The sequence below is a fragment of the Plectropomus leopardus genome, chromosome 1, assembly GCF_008729295.1.
Source record: "Plectropomus leopardus isolate mb chromosome 1, YSFRI_Pleo_2.0, whole genome shotgun sequence".
Lineage (NCBI taxonomy): Eukaryota > Metazoa > Chordata > Actinopteri > Perciformes > Serranidae > Plectropomus > Plectropomus leopardus.
Window position 1 is genome coordinate 38426506 of NC_056463.1, and position 23606 is coordinate 38450111.

General features: G+C 40.8%; 1 protein-coding gene across 3 annotated transcripts in view; it reads right to left on the reverse strand.

Moving 5' to 3' along the window:
- Nucleotides 1-22632, reverse strand: part of arnt2 (aryl-hydrocarbon receptor nuclear translocator 2) — a 74889-nt gene extending 52257 nt beyond the window's left edge. For all 3 annotated transcript variants that reach the window (XM_042484767.1, XM_042484751.1, XM_042484759.1), the window contains exons 1-2: nucleotides 22322-22632; nucleotides 10227-10338 (exon numbers count right to left, since the gene is read on the reverse strand). In XM_042484767.1, coding sequence (XP_042340701.1) covers nucleotides 10227-10338; nucleotides 22322-22352 — 143 coding nt within the window. In that variant the 5' untranslated portion in view covers nucleotides 22353-22632. The remainder of the gene's footprint in view (nucleotides 1-10226; nucleotides 10339-22321) is intronic.
- Nucleotides 22633-23606: the final 974 nt, after the last annotated feature.

Genomic DNA, 23606 nt, shown 5'->3' on the forward strand with positions numbered 1-23606 from the left:
CTTTCGGGCAGATTGAGACTGTGAGTGATGTCAGCAATCAGCTGAGCAGCCGTGGATTCATTGGCTCTCTGGTGATTGTGAGCAATCGTGCAGAAAAGCTGTTGAAATTCATGGGGCAAGTATTAAGGGCAAAGTGATATGGTCAAGAGTTCAATATCAGGAGTGCAGAACTTTTCCCAAACCACAGTGGTGTTATAGCACCAATTGTATATGAAAAGACACACTCGTCCCCCTCGACACTGTCCAGTAATCTCCAGTGACCAGTCCAGCGAAATTGGGCTGCTAAACCCACTTAACGACAGGTCCTCGTCCACGTCCGCTTCCAGCACGTCTACCTTGTTTCTTATGGACTGAACGTTAGCTAGCAGGACTGTGGGCAGCGAAGGGAGCCTGTGCAAAGTCCCGGTAAATAAGCCCAAAGTCCACATACTGAGTCGCTGACATAAAACTCCCCGCACACAAAACACAGACTAAAACAGGTATGTTAGGTAAACTGCCTCGGGTCGCACACTAAGAAGCACCCGTCACCACCAACAATTCAGGGGCAAGCATGCGACACAAATTCCATAAGGAAAGACTTGCAAACATTAGGGGCAGTACACGCCACATTTTTTGCACCATTAGTTCTTTCGTTTTTAATAGAGACTCGTGTCAGGCATACTCAAAAGCCACGCTGACAGACACGCACTCCCAAGCGTCTGTTTGTCAGGGCGCGACAGCTACGTCCTGAGTTTAACTTTTGGAATGACGCCAATCACAGTCGGCAAATATGTTTCTTTTCTTCCGTAAATATCAGTCTGTGATATACTGTATATAGAAGACAAGTTAATCATTTTAATGCAGAAATAATCTGAGCTTTACATCTCTCCCACGACTTCATTTCAGGCACAATACACACTTAAGAAACACACCAAAGAAGATCAGCTCTGCACTCAGGATTTCTGGTAAGAGGGCTATGATACGGTGCTGGTTATGGTTGCTAAGCAACCTCAAATGCAGCCTGCCTTTGTGCTCATGAAAGCTGACACAGAGTGGACCCAAGAGTTGCACCCAGCGCCCAACCTCGCGTTTTAAGACGCAGCACGTGTATGTCTCTTATTTGATTTTGCAGAATTTTGAGATAATCAAAATTTCCTTCGAACAACAGTAAGAATTGTGTTGACAAAGTACAAAGAGCATCACAGTGTAACAGCATGTGGAAGACAAAGCAGTGTGACATGGACCATTGCAAAGCACACCTCGTTTCTTTCTGCGCACATCTCTCAGCTCCAGCACTAAACACTTGACTACTCTAACCCAAACCAAGTTCATCCTCTGCTGGATTCAGAGGCAACGTGAAGACTTTCCTGATGGTTATGGTTTGGTAGTAAATCTGTTTTGTTCTTTCAGCATTGGATTGTTTTGTTAATGTGCTAACTGGCGAACTAGCATAAAGATGGTCTTTCTGTTTGTCTTTTTGAAGGATGATTACAGACGACCATCGTCTGCTGGTACGGAGTTATTTCCTTTCAGAAAGTACGTGCTGGTTGGCCATCAGTTTGGTGTGTCTGGGCCTCAACGTCAGAGCTCTCCGTACACACTGAATCCATAAAATATGCACTTGTGTTACATCATGTAAACATGATAGGAACCACTTGAATATGGGTGAGTAGCCTAAATTCTTGCCTTCCTGCATTTGTGCTTTTTAAACAGAAAAAATGCTTCATTTGTGATATTTACTGGAAATTGCAAACAGTATAGATAACAGGAAGTATCCTAGCTTGTTGCTAGCAAAGGTCATTTACCAGAACCTTTCAGCTCCCCAACAACGCCTCCAGTCAACCGACGCCTTACTCAAAGTTGATGTTATAAATTAAAAAGATATTGTTTAGGTAACTCCTCAGTTCAACTTCATGACTTAGCAGTTAAAGGAATAAATAAATAAATTATATTGGTGCTGTTTTTGTTTTCTAGAGAGACCCTCACCCAAAAATTAACATTTCATAGAAAACAAACACAACATACATAGCTACGGCCTCCGTCCTCTGCTGAAATGGGATCTCCTTCATGTTGCTGTGCTCAGCTAACAGACTCATACTGTTGGCCCTTTGGTTCATTTATCAACAAACATTATGTTATTTTTTTTACCATGTTGTCATATTACTAATGCTATCTGAGTTGGATTTAGCGCTGTGGTGTCATCAGAACAGATGGGCTACTTTTTAATTTGCCAGAAACTATCCTAATGACAAATGTCACTTACTCTGATTTGTATAAAATCTAACTGGTTTGAGCTCAAACACCAGACCAGACCAGCTAAACTAGTCACCTGACTCTAATAATACAGCATAAGGACACAGGATCATTCAGATATATTATTCAGTGATCAAAGATGCAGTTTGATCAATGCAAAGTGAAAACATCAATCGCTATCATCATCTTTTGGATACACCTTTGTAGTTTTCTACAGTTTTCTACATGTCAAATGTTAACCTATGAGTAGAGAAGCCCACTAGGAGCAGGCTGCTATGCTCATTTTTGCAGTGTAAAAGTGCTTAAGTTAATAATGTAATAATGTTGACTTGTTAATAATCAATGTTAGCCCTGAAGTTTTCGGAAAAAGATCATGTTGGATTGGATTTACATGAAAACATTTCTTCCAGAAAGGTCTTTCTGACAGAAAGCCACGTGGGTTGTCTCATCCCATGGGCTGATTGATGTGATTTAGGGTGGTAGATTTAAAATACATTTTACTGCACTTAATCTCTTACAATTATTAACATTATTCCTGTGATGTTTTTGTATTTCATGGCCAAAAGCAAAAAAGAAAAGGGCGGCAGCATTTTCTGTAACAGATTGTGTTAAATGATCAGATGATATTGTCTCATATCAATCGCAGGCCCCTAAATGGAATCAAATCAAAATCGTATCATGAAACTTTGTGATATTGCAAGTGAATAAATGTGCAAAGAATCAATATAAAATCATATGGTGGTGATACAGGTGAATGACAACCCTATTTATCATGCTACATTTTGTAAAGAAGCTCAAATGTAAATATTATTCCTACTTACTAGAATAGCATACACTTATCATCCTATGTATCTGACACTTCACTTTCCCTGTGTGGAACACTACAGTTTATCTTCAGTCCAAGTTAGAAGAACAGGACATTACCTTTCAGGTATTACATTTAAAACTGTTATATGAAAATGTGTTTTATCACGTAATGATGACTTCCTTGACATCTACAACAGAAGCCACTTGTGAAGGCATTCTTCAGTACAGTACAGTACAGCCTGTTCCATGCCACATCACGCTGTAAACAGCTGGATCTGTCTGAACCTCGCAGCAGGAGTCAGATGCACTGAGCAGCGCGTTTCATCTATCAGCCTCACTGTTTACTGGTCGCCTTCCTACAGCTGGATGTGACCTGTATGCTCTGTGGTGATTTATGCTGATGGAAACCAACTGTTTCCTGCTGCAGCTGCTGCCTCACATTAAAAGCTCAAGCGGCAAAAAAGTGGGAGGATTTTATTGTGAAGTGGCAATAGTAAATACAGCATATTTGTCACTGAAATTAGTGGAGTTTCTATTCCTCCATAAAAAAAAAAAACAGGTTCAATCAACTCCATATGAACATATTGTTTGGCCTGCAGATAGGTTTTAAATGCAGGGAGGAATGGTTCACACAGAATCAGCAACAGGAAGCTGTTGATGACTATCAGCAGGTTATTGCTGTTAGTCAGAACCAGCAAACCTCCAAAACAGCACACATAACCCTTTCAAACCTGGGTAAAATGGCTTAATGTCTTTCAAAAACATGGGCTGAAGGCAATGAGCAACTTAAGAAGAAATGATGCAGAAATGGGCAAGAAATTATTTAAAAGTAGAAGAAAATGACATGAAATTAGCAACAAAAACAAAAAGCATATGCCAACAAACAAACAAACAAAGGGAACTTAAAAAATAAATAATTAAATAAATAAAAATAAGGAAATGACTTGAAAAACAAAAAATGATTCAATAAAAATTAATTCTAAAAATATAATTATTATCATTTTAAATATAGTTATTATTTTTCTGTTCCTGTTCTAAAGCTAATTTATTAAATCAGAAGATTTTTTAATGTAGCTCATTACCTTTTTTTCCCAATGTTTTTGGGAGAAATCAAACCAATTTGCTCAGTGTTCGAAGGTGTTGTTAAAGGCATCTGAATGAGCACAAGAGAAGTGATGTAAATACAGGTTTCAAGGGGTTAAATAAGTAAAATAGTAGTATCTAAGAAGAACACAGTTGCTCATAGCTTGATAGATGAAATCATTCATCATTGTATATGTACAGTGCCGTATAACATGTCAATATACTGTATATTATTACACATTTCATAGTAAATCAGGTGAGAAATAGTAAGCAGCTAAATGAAGTAAATACTGTGAGTGGCCTGTATGTATTGTGTTGTATGTTGTGAAGCACTCTGAAAGAAACTATATCATTATTGTTAAACTATAAGTGTCTGTTTTTGTCTAGTCCTACAAACTATATACTTGAAATATGTTAACATACTGAGGCCAAAGTCATATTAAAATGAACATTAATCAGTCATTGATGGGTAGTGCTAGCCACCGTGGTCTGATAGAGTACACATATTGTAGCACAGTACAAACAGCACAGCGCATCTTCTGTTGATGGTGTCTCGGTATATATTGTCATGTTGTTCAGCTGAGTGGCTCCATGTGTGCTGAAACAGCATCAGCATTAGTGGTAGCCTCTCTGCTGGGTAGCTGTTGTTCAACTATCGGCTATAATAGTCCATAACTCAAACGCTATGCCACCCAAATGCAAACATTATTACGTTGCTTATGATTGCCAGCAGTATCCTCTCATGCATATGCACGGAAGTAAAAAGCCAATTAGAAACCTGGTTACACGTATACGTGGCAGAGAAATTAGGGTTGTCCAGGAGAAATCTAGCTGGAGTAATCAGGCTCCCTCAGTCCTGTACCTCAGGCATGTCTAATTTGAAACATTCTATGGCTTGTTTAAAATATACTGTATGTGGCCACCATACAGTATTGGTTCATCAAGCAAGATCACTCTGTATTTTGACCTATTTACCTCACAATGACGGGACTATCATACAGTTTGTAGACATGCATCAAGCAGGAACAACATAGGCAGAACTAATGTGTTTTAAACAGACTATAAACAAGCAAACTAATGCTTAACTAACAGCAGACATTTCCTGCTAGGTAGCAGACGACACAGCAAAGTAGTGTAAGAAAATATCGTTTCATTTGAGTATCATGACGTCATGTTTCATCATGTTTTTCATGTACTGTGTTTTTGAGGATCCATTTTTAATTCATATTTAACATGTGTGTTTAATCTTCTGACTGTTACAATACAGACACTTATTGATACTCTTAGTGATACTACTCTCTATAATTTGGTGCAGAAAATAAAGACATGGCATGTAAAGTTTGAAAAAAAAAATCAAGTTATTTTGTTTTTGCCACAAACTGGGCAACTCAATGACCTGCATGACATGTGACACAGGCTGTCAAATTTCCAAACTATTTCTACAAACTGACCTGCAAGCTTTCTCCCCGTCCTGTATATCAAGGAGCTCTTTATTTGACAGACCCTACTTCCACAAACTAAGAGAACTGCAAGGTTTCTCTACAATATAACTTCTCATGAGAATCTTCACAGAGAAAAACATAACTATAGTCCTTGTTAATTCAAGTTTATTTAGGGCAGCTTAAACTGTATTCTCAGCATACCTATCAGCAGTTATCTATCATACATAAACCGTCTTCACTCCAACAGTTTTCTGCTGTTTTTTCCTGTGTCACCTTCCCTCGTTTCGTGACTATAAATTTGCTGGACTTATGTGTCTGACTTCCATCTACTGAGAGCCATCAGAGCCACTGGGGCTTGGGGGCTCCACTGCCAGGCTAACATTAGCATTAGCAGCTTTGCGGCTTTCTTTATGACTATTTTCCTTAAAATCAGATTTAAAATATACCACAATATATATCGCATTGCTTACAGTATTGCAGTATATCCCGTTATATTGAATGGTAATCCCTGAGTTGTGATTTGTATTGTTTTGCCGGATTCTCACCAATACACACCCTTACAGCGAAGAAGCGTGAAGTCCACAGGGAGGGCCGCCGCTTTCACAAGCAGTGGAAAGTTGAATTCTTTTTCACTGAGCGATGAAGCAGTTGCGTTTGTCTCATTTGTACGGGATTTAGTTTTTTCAGTGATGCAAAAAGCAGCTGCCCCCAGGTATTTTCACATGATCTAATGTGGCCCCCATTCAAAAATGTCTGGATACCCCTGCCCTACCTGGAAGAGGGCAAGCATGTTTACATTCCATTTAAGCAATCAGCTGAGAGGAAAAGCCCGACTGTAACCTGGTTACTGCAGTCCATGGAAACACGCTGCCTGTCACAGTCTGTGCGCATTATCATCACTGACAGCTTCATGCATCATGGCATTGGCTGTGGCTGTATGAGGGGGCAATGGAGAGGATTAATGTGCATCTGTCTTACTCAAAACAAACACACACACACACACACACACACACACACACACACACACACAGCTTAATAAATAAAGCAACAGTGCAACAATGGCGTAGACAGGAGCAGTCCCTGTTGCCTCTCTCTGCCATGTTTATTTGGCATATTGCTGGATTCACGTCTGTATTATTTATTCATGTTTATGTAGGCATGATGCCTGCATGGCTTCCATGCACTGCTTTGGTCCCTGAGGATTAGATAAACAAGATACTGTACTCATAGCACTCTTTTCCACACTAATGCAGTGGCTGTGCAATACCATTCACATGTCAAATAAAGTTCCATTCAAAATAGAGTTGTATGATTGTTTTCTGAAAGCTCCTCCACCAAAATGAAACAACAAATGGTTGACAAATGGTTGCATTGTTGATCGTGAAAATAAGCGCTTATCTATCTTTGCCCATCTTACTGACTAAAGCGTTCATTAATCATCATAATCATTTGTTTCAAACTAGCATCTGGCACACAGCTCCATATCCATATCCCCTTCACATGGACCGGCAAGTATCACAGTGCATGGGCTTGGAGCCTGGCCCTGTACCTGCACGACAGGCACCTTCACACACATTCAAATCCCCCTCAGAGAAATGACAGACTTACTGAAAAATCTACAGGCACAGATTTACAGGCACCTAGTAAAGACTTAACATGCACTACTATAACTCTGTCTGTCACTCATACTACAGATCAGGTTTTTAAGTAACAGCAGGTTCATTGTCATGCAGGCTGTTTAGTGTCTTATAAAAGTTCCTTTCATAATGAAAATGAAGTAAAATGTTGAGGACACAACATGGCTTGGTAGAAACAGGTCCATTTGGAGAGAAGTGTCATTTAAAGGTTGTTTCAACGTGTTAATGTCTTCCAGAACTCTTTGGTATCTGCACAGATTTGCAAAATATTAAGAAAACTACAAAGAAGACATCAAATGTTAAACTTTTTTCTGTCTAAACAATAGGGTGACTGATGTAAAAATAACCCCTAATACCATGGTACAAGCACAGTACAGGATGTACAGTGACCTAAGGAAATGGGATTGTCTGCTGTATCAGAATGTAGGAAGGCTGGAATACGGAGTATTTGTGCTGGACTGTCACGGTCCGCTGCCCGCAGAATGCACGGTATATATACTGCAGCATGTGATGCTGAATTGAGGTTCACCAGGGAGCTTTCTGCCCAGAAACTGTTAGCTGTCTGCTGTGAGCAACATGTGCTAGCACAACAAGCGGAGTGGTGTGTGAGACGGTTACACTATGGCCGGTGGAGCTGGAAGACCCGCCTGCATGTTTCCCGTCAGCTACAAGAGAGAGGGAGGATGAGGACAGGTCGATGATGCTGCTCTGTGGGGTCTGTGGATGTCAACACATCCGACATGCTAACGCACATTCAACAGCATCATCCAGCCGTGCCTACACTGCGATGAGGAAAAAGTAACCCTGAGTTTGTATTTTTAATTTCATATCATAAGGGATGCTTTTCAGGTTTATAGCCTGGTGTGACCTGTTGCCTTTAGGGAACGTGTTTGTTCATCGTAATTCACAAGTGTTCTTTGTTTTTATGATAAATATGATTCACAAAAGTTATTAGTGGGCAAAATGCGGCCTCTGTCTCTCTTTGACACCTGCTCTACTGTCTGTTCATAATAAATTCAAACAAACAGATCTTCATGCATTATTTTTTTCTCTTCTTTGCCAAACTCACACTGAACTGTGACTCCTAAACCAGGACCCAAGCATGGCCACTGTACCGTTAACACCCTTGCAGTGCTGATATGAGACAGGATGCTCAGATCACCTCACTGTTTTAATACTAATCAATATTAAACTTGTACTAGATAGTATATAAGCAAGACAGCAAAAGGAAAGAGGAAAGAAAGAGAAGCATAAGATGAAAACAGATTTGAACCAGAGACACTTCAATTACCTGTTATATATGGCATGAGGCATACTGTTTTCTTCATTATGCTTTAATGTTGCTCTCCTTTCTTCCCAAGGGTCTATTTTTGTCTCATATCACCATGCCAGAAAAACCCATCTAACAGAAACAATGTTAGCCCATTCAACAGTCTGTGATTCCTGAATAAAAGCACACTACTGGCTGGTTAATAAATAACCTGCAGCAGGACGCTTGTTTTCTACCAGCAGTGTCTGCAGTGCTGATGGAAGCTCACTGGCACAAACTACAATTTGAAACCTGAGGGTTTTGGAAGGCTCTGAAAAGGCGGTTTAGTTGTTACATCCAGCATAGCAAAGGGATATTTTTTGTTGTCAAATGTTTTAGTCACAGCAGGATGAAGCAAATGAAAATATGTGGCATTTCTGTGATGCATACTTGGCACTGTGAGAAAAACCCTCTCTGGCTGTGTTGTGCTGTCAGTCTGTTCCCATCTTGGATTTAACCAACTAAAAGGGTGGTCCAAAAATGTGATAAAAAAAAGAAAATTAGGCCTGCTTATTTTAGTTGCTGAAAATAGTAAAAATATTATTGATATGGGCTGCTTAAATATAATCTGTGACGGTACGTTTGTATTTTTAAAAGTAGGGTAGCAAAACTATAACTTTGCTGTCTAACTGAGTCATGGGGATACAGTTTCTCCACTGATCAGGTGCTGATGCTCTTTCCTTGGACTGGCCAATAGGTCCATATTATATGGATATCATGACATGAGACTAGATATGGTGTTAGATTCTGGATATGGTGATATGGTATGTGTAGTCTTTTCCTGCTTTTGAAGGGGCCCTATTATGCTCATTTTCTGGATCATATTTGTATTTTGGGGATCTACTAGAATAGGTTTACATGCTTCAATGTCCAAAAAACACAGCATGTGTCTCATACTGCACCTCTGCTGCAGCACCTCTGTCTGAGCTTATGTCCCGCCTCTTCAGAAGTCTAGTCTACTCTGATTGGTCAGCTGGCTATTATATTCTATTTATTAAATTGTGACGGTAAATGGTTAATGGACTGGACTTGTAAAGCGATTTTCTAGTCTTTTTGATCACTCAAAGCACTTTCACAGTACATGTCACATTCACACCCAATCACACACAAAGTCACACACTGGCGGCTGAAGCTACCACACAAGGTGCCACCTGCTACTCAGTAACCATTTATACGCACTCACAGTTGCAATTTGTGTTTCAGTATCTTGCCCAAGGACACTTCGAGCCAGGGATCGATCCACTGGCCTTCTGATTAGAGGATGTTCAGCTCTACCTCTGAGCCACAGCCACGCCTCTGTGGTATGTCACATTGTTTCAGAAATACACACGGAAACTTGAAACTTGATGCAGTTCAGGTGTAGAGAGAGCTCCCTTTGGCTTGGAATTTGGGCTGTATTACATTTAAAGGGTGCACCACAGTGAAGTAATGTCATTTTCTGAACTTACCAGACTCTTCTAACTGATCTTTTATTTACCCACTCAGTCATTATATCCATATTTCTGATGATAACTGATCAAATATCTCTTTGTGTCAATGTTTTGTGAAAGCATCAGTAGTCAACCTTTCAATATTGTGACAGTATCAATATTAAGGAATTAGGTCAAAGACAGCAGTATATTTGACTTTCTCCACATGGCCCAGCCCTTCTCTTGCTTTGGTAAATGTGTTTGTAGTGGTTAACTTTTACAGCATGTTTGCAGTGAAGGTACTCACCCTCCTGATCTCCTCTTGCCCCCACGGCCTGGTACAGCTCCTCCCATCCTCACCTGACCGGCTCCCACTGCCCCCGGCATCGCCACTGTCCCCGGTAACTCACTGCCCATCTCTGGAAGATACAACAGCAAAGCAGCACAGGGTGAGCAGAGTTCTAGCCATCCCATAGGACTACTATTCAACTCAGTGCTTCCAGTTTATACAATGATCATTACTGTTATCATTTTCAGGGGAATTTTCCTTTGTTTTGTTTCCAGCACCTGTTTTGAAGCATGCTTCATCTCACAGCTGTTGAAATACATGTAAATAAACATTTTAAATCCTGCAGCTCTGTGCTTACTTCACTCAGTGGTGCTCTCTGTCACCATGGATACCTCACTGATACTGCTGGCTGTGGCTCACAGACAACACAGACACATTGATAGGTACTGTATGATTGATAAAGGCAGGCTTCACATCACTAGGTAACTGCTGGTGCTTTGATGCCTGTCACAACCGTGTGCACCCAATGGTAACCCCAAGATTTGAACCAGTGCATGCTGGTATTTTTACATCATCACTGCGATTCAATGAAAAAAATTATATTCAGAGGGATCATAGAATGTTAAGTTCTATTCACATCATATGCACTGCCTGATTTGGAAGGTCCCCGTTGAGTTTTGATAAAGCAATATGTTGATAAGTAAGTGGCTGTTTTGTGTTTGTCTCTTGCTGGCACTTTTAGAAGCACAAGCATGCAGGCTACATATCATCATCCTGCTGATGTCTGTGGCATTCAGTCATTTTTTATGCTTCCACGCTGGTGACAGCTGTGGCTGGAGGGGTTACATTTTCAGGTTGTCCTTCTGTCTGTCCCATTTTAATGAATGCGACACCTCAGAACACCTTGAGGGAATTCCCTTAAATTTGCCAAATTTGAATGTGGACTCAATGATGTTTACAGCCATAACTAAAAAAAACATACATTAATTACAACAAAAATTCATTTAAGTGTCTAATAGGGTAAAATGATGAAGTGATGACATTTTAAATCCAAAATGTCAGAGGTCAGCTTCCCTGTGATATCATAGCATCCATCTTTTAAAACTTGTAGCTTCTTCACAGAAACATCCATATTTGAAATATTGTCAGCTGTCACAGCTACATTTGAGACCAACATGGATGTGTACTGTCACTGAAACTTGACTGGTTCGCAGAGGCAAACAGCTGTGAGGTGGTAATCCTTGTTTTTGAAATGTGCCAACAAAGGTAGGGAGTAAGAAGACTGCTATTTAACTTATAAACAACACGTTTCCAAAAATAAGCAATTCAGCCCCATAAATGTTTTATGAGCAAGAAAATGCAAAGCCTATTTTCGGCCCCAATGATACACATGATGAGTTTGGGTGAGAAACAGTAGTAGGAATAGTGCTCAGATGAAGTCGGGACTTTATGATAAGGAAAGGACCAGGTAGCACTGAACCAGCTCTGCTCTGCCTGGGCCCCTACACCCTCTCCTATTCCCTCGTCTTATTCCCTGACCACATCATGGTCTTTGCCACTCTCTGCCCCCATATCAGATGTAGTTGTAACAATCTACAAATACTCTAAAATGTTCATAATTCTCAGTCTGCAGTGTGTTGTTCCAAGAGCATTCAGGTTGTTCCAGTTAAGCAAATCTACAGACTTTGTAAATTTGTCATACTAACCTATAACACTACAACCTCCCCTATGAAAAACCAGACTCTGCTTTATAACTGCAATGATTAAAGCCAGCAACTGATACACCTATCTCGATATTAATTCATCCGTTTAATGTATTTCACCATTGATTTTGTCTGCAAGTAGCCACAACGTAAGTGTGTTTTTCAGGGGCGAATTTAGTGATTTGGGGGCCATGGGCAAACACTGTCTTGCTTTACTTTCTACTCTTTCTCTTACTGGGATTTTTGTCCAAATCTGTAATGTCATAAGCCACAAGTCTCTGTCAGGTAAATTTAGCAGTGCAATGTTTTCCTCTGAAGATGAAGTAGAAATACACAGTAAGCATGTAGCATAATGTTGACATGCACATTTTTCAAGTGCTTTGTGGGACTTTTGTGAGTTTTTTTTCATTTTCATTTCTGACATCATAATAAATCCATGGTTAGTTTCCATGTGAGCGCTCTGTGCTTCCTTTAATAATAATGATGATTGAGATTTTACCAATGATTTGCACAAATGTGGTAAATTAATGATACAGATGCTACAAATATCAACAGCTGTGCGTAATGACAGCTGCTCTGGCACCGTTGGAGAACCTCACCGATGCAACACAGTTGGTGAAATTGCTCCTTTTTTACAATTTTCTCACTGACAGGTGTAATGATGGTGAAGGGGCATGTGTCAATATGCAAACGCATGTTTGAGGGCGTTTCTATGTCCATTTATAGTCAACTGTGAGTGTGGAAATGAGGCTCGTGCCCGTGCGCCCAGCTCCCCTATAATCAAGACTTTGTAAATCTGACCAAAAGAATGCGTCTGCATATTTCTGCCTCTGTGCACACAGTTTTAGTGGTGAATCTACACAGAGTTTTATGCATCTGGCCCTTGCTGTGTTGCTAATGACCCGAAGAAGTGCAGTATCAGTGTGAGTCGTTTGCATAAGCGGTTTGAGACACAAAGACTTACTTTAGAAAGAATATACTTTCATATGTGACAATCTGCAGCAAGATTTAACTGTGAGGAGACAACACGCAGAAAAACATGACTTCAGGAATTAGGATTTGTTTTTTGTCAACTATCTCCCCAGAGCAATGACATTAGAAACAGAACAAGCAGAGGTGGTGGTTTGTTGTCAGCACCATATTCCATATGACTGAGATCTGTGTGGCAACCAATCTACACAGACCTACATAATGTAGCCTGAGGCTCTAGTTAGCAGCCTGGATAGCAACTTTATCTGATGATGTTATGAAACAGACAGACATTTCTTTATTCAGAAATGACGCCAGTCAAATAACTGCTGGCTGTTCCATTCAGTATGTCGCTACTGTGTTGCGTGTTATTACAGCTGAGAGGAGTTATGCTGCGTGCCAACTCAGCCTTCATCTTCCTCTCATGTTTACTTCTCTTTCTCAATGTGTGCCGATGCATTATTTTCCTCCTTGCTCATCCAGCAGTCCATTCTATTTGCCTTGTTGTTTTCCCCTCCATCTCTCCGCTCTATTCACTCACTCACTCATTTAGCCAGATGCAATGGATAGGCCAAACAAACCCTCCGGTATGCCCCAGTGCACCAAGTGCCTTAGTTAATATTTGATACAGTGTGCATTCCCCTTCTACGTCTTTCCAGAGAAACACAGTCACACTGCAGAGCAGGGCCTTCCAAGGAGCACTCTTCATTATTTATTTATCAAGTGGATTTGAGTAACACTTGCCTGTAAACTAGCGTAGTCTGAATAAGAGACGGCTACATCTGACAATCAGTGCGGCCATTCAGCCTGGCAGGAAAAGCACACTTCATCTTACCATTTTAAAAAGGCACTCTATTACAAAGCAAATGAACAACATGTGTTGCATTTCATTGTTCGAGGTGTAACACCTGTGCCATAAAGAAATACATTGGCTTTCTTAAATAACATGTCTCATTCTTAACCTGTCCTACTACATTATGAGAACACTGAAGCCCAAATCCACCATATGTCCCCAGCGGGGCTGTGCAATCAACTAAGGGTTGATAATAAAACAGAAAAGCAGAGATTTCAAAGTTTCTCTCCCATGTCTCGGTTTAAACTGTTCTAACTAATCTAACTAAGAAACCCTTAATGTGTCAGTGACCTCAACCAAAAACCAGATTACATTTATAGGAACAGAACATCTGGGGCTAAAACTTGGGCTCCAGGGTTTAATTTGGATGGTTTTTTTTTTACATGAATTTCACCTGTGGCAGTAAATATTGTCCTCTGGGGATCTATGAGCACTGGGATGAGGCATCACTGTTTTTTATTTTATTCATGTTTTCCAAGCAGTTGCTTAAACTGAGTATTAATTAATATTAAATTCAGAGAGACAAAGCTCCAGTGCTGGGTACATAGTTTTTTTCAACAGTCACGGTACAGAGCGGTATGCTAATCCTCTTTCCCAGATTAATTGTGAAATACACATCAGACAGAGTGACACGATCATACCGCTGCCCTCTCTGACAAAGCATCAGCTGTTAAACTTTTAACCCAAGCCACCAGGAGGTGCACCAAGCTCTGATGCAAATTTTACATAGTGGCCAAAAGTGGAATTACAGCATCCGGGTCAGTCATGTGATGCCCATGGCCCAGAAGGATTTTCACATTGACACACACTGGACACTGGGAGCAAGACATCCGTAAATTAGTGAATAACTTTTTGTGAGTGTCAAAACCCCCCAGAAATGACTTATTTCACTATCTAGATTTAAGGCAACCAGAGAGTTTCTTTTTTTGCATCATGCGCCAACGAGCAGCTCTAATAGGAATGACAGAAATGAGCTGGGCACCGCATCATGTCGCCAACTCATTTCATGAGCACGAACTGTAACTCAGTATTGATTCTAGCTCTATGTAGAGTGACTAAACGTGATGTTTTTCCAGCTAATTCTCCCCTCGTCTGCCTTAATGACAGTTTACACATTTTTACAACTGCTGATTTAATAAACCAGAGTTGTACTGAGTGAAACACAATGCAGAATGTAACAGCAGACTTCAGTAACATCAGTAATGAAACACAGTTAAATATATAACTGGATGGCAGCCATAGACATCATAGGTTGCCACCATGGATGTTTAGTCTGTGGTGGCAGTCTGTTCCTCTCTGTATCTTTGGTTGCAGGAATAATCTGTTCAGGCTGCATGTTTAACATGTTTAACTGCATGTTGCTGTTAGTAACATGTAGTTGTTGGTAACATTACAGACATGGACAGATCAACAGGTACCAGAGCTCTCCAAGGACATGTTAGAACATGATAAATTAACGTAAGTTAAATATCTGTTAAAAACAAAGCTGTATTCACTGAATTCAAGCTGAAATCCTTTAGAAGAGAACAGTTTCTGTTATTAGCATCCATAGAACATCACTGGAATAAACTAGATTACTGTAACTTCTGCTGTCCAATCGGGAGTTGCATCCATATTCCTTTCTACAGTAGCACCCTCAGGAATAAGGTGGGCAGGAAGAGCAGCATGGAGAGACTTAATGTGGCCTGTAATGACGGCATGAGACTGCTTCTTTAACTGCTGAGATGTAGTAGTGCCAGATACATGTGTCAGACTGTAGAGGCATTTGTGGCGATATTCCAGAATTCCCGACATGTAGAGCAACTGCCGGCCATACAGTGTGTTTTAAATAGCTATATAACTTCAAATTACATAACTAGAAAATAAACGCTATGCAGCGCCACACCAGACACCGAAGCATCCACGCAGCCGCCAGGTATTACCATTACAGTGTATGGTCAGCAGTCGCCTGGCCCTTCACACCTGGAGGTCATTCCTCTGAGCCATCATCTGTCTCTGCCTACTCTGTGTGTTTGTGTGTGTGTGTGTGTGTGTGTGTGTGTGTGTGTGTGTGTGTGTGTCAGCTTGTTACACAGTATTTGTCATACGTGGAATTGGGTGCATAATTTAGCATAATCAGATCATTTATTTCATATCTAATATATCATTTTAATCATTCACAACACTTTATCAGTGTGTTTTCCTGCCAGATTTGCTGGCGAACAAAATAGTCCTGATGCCAAAGCAGTTCTTAAGCCGGCCATGGAGTTTGGGGCCAGGGCTCATGAGTCCCAGAGTTAGAAATTAGCACCAGCCAACAGCCAAATGCTGGTAAAATATGCAAGTGGCTGCTAGGTTTGCTTCACTCACCACTCCCCCCCCCCCCCCCCGCACAAATTGGAATCCAGGTGCTATGGAGCAGTGTCTTAGAGGCTCACAGCTACAGTTGATCAGAGGTCTGGTTTTAACTCTGTAACATTTACATCTTTCGACAGCCAAAAGCAAAAAAGCCCTGAGGTCAAACGCATTAATGAGCCTGCTGGGAAACAGGGAGAATGTTGCACACTTTCTCCTTTTCAATCACTGCTCCCCCTCAGACAAGGTTGTTTCTATTCTCTCTCTTCCCTGTCATCCCTTCTTTCCTTCCATCCAGATGTCTTTTCCCAAACCACCAAGTCTATCAAACTGCCTCAGGACATTTACTGTTCAAAAAGGACTATTAATACTCCAAAGGGAAGTATTATACAGTTATGCGTGTGTGTGTATTTACTTGAAATCAAGAGTAAACTTAATAACAACGTTTTGGTACCTTCATCAGATTGTCTTAGTTAGCAGCACGGATAGCAACTTCTATCTGATGTTATCTATCAGTAAATTCTATAAATCCTGATACAGTTCATCAGTAAGCATTTCCTCCGCACAAAGATGCACACACAGTTGGTTCAAGGCAGTTTTTTTCATTCACAGTATTAGAGATTTCCTGGGCTGAGTATTTGGCCTGTTTGTCACATCAACCTAACTGTTTCAGTGGACTCTGGGTATTTTGACAGGGATTTGCCTTTAAACATTTTACTAACCAAATATATTCAGGGTTACAGAAATGAAATGAGCAGTAATATATCACCAACACCATCATCATCATCATCATTTTATCTTGTGTAGTGTGTCAAATACACAGCAACCTACGCCGTGTCTGGGACGCCTCACATTGTCAAGACAGAAAGTCTAGCATGTTTGATTTTTTTTCATCCACAGTCCACACTTTGAGCAATAGCAACACAGAGTGATCTGCTGCCGTGGACAACTGTATTGCAACAGCACCTTAGTCTGCTTGATATTTCCTCTAGGGACTAACATTACCATGACAGAGTAAAAACAGACAAATGCTGGCGAGTAGCTGAGGCACTTCAACCTGGGGAGTACTCCCAGTAGCATCATGCTAGCAAAGAACGTTAAGGATCAGGCTATGAACTTGACAATTAGTGTGCGGGCCAGACACAGGCACAGGCCTTTATTTTTCATTCCGTCTGTATTTTGTCATTTTATTTGTAATCTGCTCTCATTTGATTTGTTAAATTTCATGCATCTCGCCATTTCAGACTCAACACTTCCTGTATTTGTTTCAAATTAAAAGCCTCATACCAACTTAAGGAGAGAATCCCTTCAATATGTAAAAAGGCTTTTACTTCAAAACATTTGCGGTAACTTGTTATGAGGAATTCATTGGCTTGCACAGTTTACATGCTCAGTGTTTACATGCATCAAATGTATTTCCTGACGTCTGGTGGCACAATAGTGAGTCTGACTACATGGACATGATTATCCCGTTTATGAAGCTCATCCTGGTCATGATCATATTCAGAATATGGTGCTTACACGAGCACAGAGAAATCAGCTTATTCATATTCTGCATATACATCCCGATTCTTTCACAGTACTCCAGCTAGAATATTAAGGTTTCTCATAAATGGAACATGGTGTTCACATGCTCAAACACATAAAAGGGATACTCCAAAAAACACATCATAAACACGTTAGTCATGTCCATTTAAACATACTCACTCAAACAGTATGATTATCAATGCCAAGAGCAATTTCAGCGCAACATGAACATAGCCTATACAGTTATGAAATCTAATGTACTTTGTTGGTAATCCTTCACTGCCTAATGGATTATGTCCTGTTAATGCTACAGATACCACTCCACATACCAGCCCATAGTCACAGATAGATAGATCAAACTACAATACCTGACTTTCTCTTCTGTATCAAAACATTTGTTTCTTATATTTTTTTCTCTATATTTAAAAATGGCTGAGTGTAAACATTTTTTAATACAAAATCCTTTAGTAATTTATATTATAAAGCCAAACTTCTTGAAAACACAAACCAGGGCTTTCCATAAAGAAAACACAATACCGACTGAACAAATTGGGGCAAAAATCACCTATTAATTTATTGATTAATATGTTGATTATTTCTTTAGTGAATGATTTGTTGAGACAACATAATCAGAAAAGATTGAAAATGGCCATGTCTTTAAATGTCTTGTTTTGTCTGACCAGCAGTCCAAAAGTCAGATATTCAGTTGTTTTTTTGTTTGTTTTTCATTCAGATAGTTGACTGGGATAAGTTGATTGGCAAATGAATGAAGGGAAAAATCAGTATATTCAGTACAGTTTTCTGCTGCTGTTTGATTGGTATATTTTATGGTCCTGAAATCATCTTTGTCCTCTGTAAACACGCAGAACTCATTAGATCATTTCACTTCTCATGTTTCACAAGCTCTTACACCAATTGGATCTGGGTGACAGCCAGCTGGAGATAATCCTGAAGTGACACAGCGTTACCACGTTGGGAATGTGGTCTGAGGTCAACGCACCTGACCGCACTGCCATGCCAAGGGAAACAGTAATGCTGATCACAGATCAGCAGGCTAACTTTGTCTTCCTCTGGCTACAGCAGCGACAGCCGCAGCATTAGGCATGACTTAATTCTAACTGGGTTTCATCAGCGGAAAGACAAGCTGCACGTAGCTCTCACAGCACGCTCCCCCCCCAACCAGTGGCCCAGTTCACTCCAACAAGTATGGATAAGAATTAAAGCAAGAGGTTATTAACCCCCTGCGGCTTCAGTATATGATTGATGTGCTAAAACGGTGGCTACATTTTTTTAGCTGTACACAACCAACGCAAAATGACTCAGTTCACTGTCAAAGTTTAATCTATGCACTTTGGAAAGTCTAGAGCGGCCTCACGATTATATTACTTTATCCACAGTTAAGTTAGCAGAGTGCTACCCAGGACGCATGCCCCGCCCTCCTCTGTGTCTGATTGGCTTACCAAATATTCTTACCCTGAGCCTAACCAACTGTTACCCATTCCTGCTTTAGCTCCCCAAACATAGTCAGCAAGCACTGGGGAGATTTGTTTACCTCAAGGGCCAAAGTAACTTCGGGGTTAACTTCCTTCACTTTAACCAGCGGCTCTAACACAGGGAGCTCCTCTTGGTGCTGAGAAGCAGCAGCATTTACACTTACACTGCACATTTACCGCTGAGCCGACCACTTTTACTGCCAGGAGAAGAGCTCCGCTCTGTACACCCTGATGCATTCACTGACGCTCGTATCGCTCGCCTGCTGGCTTTCGCTCGACCACTCACACCATACGCTCACACATACACACACTGCCCTGTCTCTAAAGGAGCCACGCCACTCTTTGAACACAATCTCACCAACCAAGGCTCACAGCACAGAGTTGGGTGGGTCATGATCTCTACCTCCTACGGAGAAAAAATACAGTGTACTTCACCTCCTTCACCATCCTACACAAACCTCGCAAACGCTTAGGCCTGGCAGTGCACCAGGCCTGTACCACTGCAGAGAAAACACTGCTCTGCTCCCTCCATCCACACAAGGTACATCATCCCTCCATCCACACGAGATACATCATCCCTCCATCCACCCGAGATACATCATCCCTCCATCCACACGAGATACATCATCCCTCCATCACACGAGATACATCATCCCTCCATCTACACGAGATACAATACTCTCATCCCTCCATCCACACGAGATACAATACTCTCATCCCTCCATCCACACGAGATACATTCATCCCTCCATCCACACGAGATACAATACTCTCATCCCTCCATCCACACGAGATACATCATCCCTCCATCCACACGAGATACATCATCCCTCCATCCACAGAAGATAACACATCCCTCCATCTACACAAGATACATTGCTCTCACTCCTCCATCCACAAAGATACATTACTCTCATCCCTCCATCCACGTAAGATACATCAATCTCATCCCTTCATCCAAATAAGATACATTGCTCTGAATGACCGGCAGACCGCATGCTCTTCAATGAGAGAAAAAGGAAGAATTTTGTTTTTTCCCCTGACAGTGCCCTCCTTCTATCTGACAGGGTTATTTTCTCACCTTTTCATTGTTCATTCTAACAACACCTCATCGCAACACTCTGTATGCAGCCAAGCTCCTAATAATCAGACAATTCTTTATTTATATTCTCGATTCATTTACATTGCCAATGAAGTGGCACAGATTGTGAGGTAGAGTACGGTTGACATGTTCTCATGTGGTGGCCTCAGAAGCTAAGGAACTCTGTCCTTTACACAAGGATCATTACTTTGCCTCAGTTCCCTGACTTACAAAGATCCTTTTGGTGTCATTTGTTTACCCTTATACTTATTAAACCCTTTTTGGAAAGGCCATAAACAAAGGCAGCCATGTGGAATCATTATCATTTTTCCCTAATGTTGCTGAAAAAGACGGTGACATAAATCTTTAACAGTTACATTTGGTTCAGTTACATAATTCAGCGTTAATTAATTTAATTTACTGCCATGGCAGATGACTCGTGGCAGATGAAACCATATTAAAATAAATACTTTTAATTCTGTGTAATTTTCAAGCTCACTGAAAACAAAGTCGGCTAATGTCAGGAAGATGGTTCCCGCAGTTTAACTTTATACTATCAACTACAACTAACCAGTGCTGGGGAGAAACTAATGACATGTAGCCTAACTAGTTACTGAGAAAGTAATATGTCATAACGTTACAGTTACTAATCAAAATGTTGGCGATTATGAGGAGATTACATTTGAAAAAAAAATCAGTAAAAGTGTATATGTTGAATAAAACATGTTGCTTTACATCTTTTTGCTGTGCAGGACTGCCTTCTTTTGGCAGATTTTTGGACAAAGCAGGTCAGTAAAGCCATTTAGAGTGCAACTTTGAATGCAACATTTGCACACTTGTTTTTAGGTCTTTCAGCATTATTGTCCTGTTTAAAACATGATAGAAAAGTAATCAAAGTATTAAGTTACATTGCTTTGATTAAGTAATTAAAATAGTTATGTAACTTATTACTTTTTTAACAGAGTAACTAGTAATCTGTAACCTATTACATTTCAAAAGTAACCTTCCAAACACTGCTACTAACTACTCTGTTGTAACACTAACTAATCTGGAAGTAAGACAGGTTAGATAAGTTGTATCAGATAACTACATATCAGATAACTACATATACTCCACATTAACTGACACTGGTAGTCTCTAGTAGATTCACAAGACTGGACGCCCTCATCAACTCAGCTTTGGAAGAACATCAGGCTGGACTCCCTGTTAGCATTCACCAATTCACACTTGGTTTGTTTCTCTGGAAACGTTCAAAACATGTAGAGCTTCTGTTAAGCTTTGAAGCACATTAACATCGATTTCTAGTAAATCGGCTACGGTGAAAACAAGCAAGGGCCCCCTATACAAATCCGATCAAAACTTTGAGCACCAGCTGCCACAGAGGGACATGACTGGTCAACAACAGGGACAGTCAGGTTGAGATCATTTTCATATACGCGTTGAGTAGTGTCATAATGGCTGGATACCGGATTGCAGAAGTGGCCTGTTTATAATGTATCGTGACATATAGACTCGAGCACATACCCAAGGGCCAATGGAAAATGCAATAACGTTATTACATAGGCACATTTACATGCTGTTTAGCACTTGGCTGTGTTCAATGAAAGCGGTCCACACCGGAGCGAGTCCATCTACCGTAAAACCTTCTCTGTGCGATAAGGAATCAACAGGCGAGGAACGGACAAATACTAACGTGTCAGCCTGCCTCTCTCTAACGACACAAATGTTAAAAACCTCCGATGTAACACAGAACACATGAATAGCAGTCTGTAGGACATCGATATGCAAAGTAACCTTTTGTATCACAGGGAGGAAAGCAACGGGACGGCGGAATGGACTCATTGTGCTAGCTTGACCACGAAATAGAGGAGCACAGATAGAAACGGGCATAAAAGCAGATAATGAGACAGCAGCAGAGCGGCGGTGACAATGGGGCTCCCGAGGAGCCGCAGAGCGGCGAAGAATAACGGCGCTGTGGCCGGCGGCTCGGTGGGGGAAGGGGGATGCTGCTGAAGCCAGGCTCGGCGGCCTGTCGGTGCTTCAGCCCTCTCCAGCAGCAACAGTCAACACCGAACAGCCTCACATTTCGCTTCCGACAGAACGGCAGCACACATGCCGTTTCGTCTCCGCCATCACACCGGGTACTGACTTACCGGACGGGTTGACCGCGGCGGGAGTTGCCATGTTTCCTCAGTGGAAAAAAAAATAACAAAACTGCAGCGATGGAGATGACGCACAATACGGCTACAGAGCCCCCGTGAGAGACCGTCTATAGTCCGCGGGATTGGCACGCGAGGCTCGGTCCAACCGCCTCACATCCGTTAAAGCGGAGGAAAACTAATCTGGCTTCAACCGACTAACGTGAACAAAAGCCCGTTTCTGTGCGGAGTATGCACAGTGTATTTTTAATGAAGAAATTCTCCAAGACCAGACTTAGTAAAATGCAAGATGTCTGAATGGAAGCACCGCGAGATTTTCGGCTTGCTTGAATAAATTAATGTTCCACAGAGTGAGTGGTGCAGTGATGAATGCACTGCCAACACATATGGCGGACTGCAATTACTGCTGGGCCTGCTGAGCTTTTTAACTCAACTGTTTGTTGAACTGTTTGAGTTGATATTTCACTTTCTATAACCGTAATCCACCGGAATTGCTCAGTCCACCCGGAACTCTTCCTCATCCCATACGGCCCAAGCAGACAAATGTCTTCATCATCAGTGGGTCTGGTTTGGGGTTTTTTTTTATAAATTAAAAAAAATAAATAAATTGATATTTACATAGACAGACTCACAGTTATGCAGTAAAATTCTCTTCTTCAAACAAATGAATACCGCCCCTTAAACACTGAATGTTTTCATATTAAGCCATAGAGAATAATTCTGTTGTTGTCAGCCCCTTTAACTATGGGAAACAAAAGGGGACAATAGAAACTAATATTAAATAACAAATAGCAAATAAATAGAGGGTAATTATAATTAAACGTGTACATCAAATGTTCCCGATATAAGCATTTTTCTTTTTAATGCATTTATTCAGTAAAGAAAACTCACCTTTTAGTACATTCCACAGTCATGACCTTGTTGACCAAAAACTCCATATTTTCAATATTCAAACATTTGTAACGGTGAAGCACGCTATATTTATGGATTTGAAGAGCAGCCATTCATGTATGGATTCCCAGAAGCGTTGGATTTTGTCAGTTAAAGAACAGGAGTTCTGTATGCCACTAATGTAAATCTTGTTCAGTTTAATTTGTTTGATGGATAAATATAATTTACAGTTTTGAAGTGCATTTCTATATGTTTGGAGATAGATTGGGAATTTTANGAGCAGCCATTCATGTATGGATTCCCAGAAGCGTTGGATTTTGTCAGTTAAAGAACAGGAGTTCTGTATGCCACTAATGTAAATCTTGTTCAGTTTAATTCAGGCATGTCA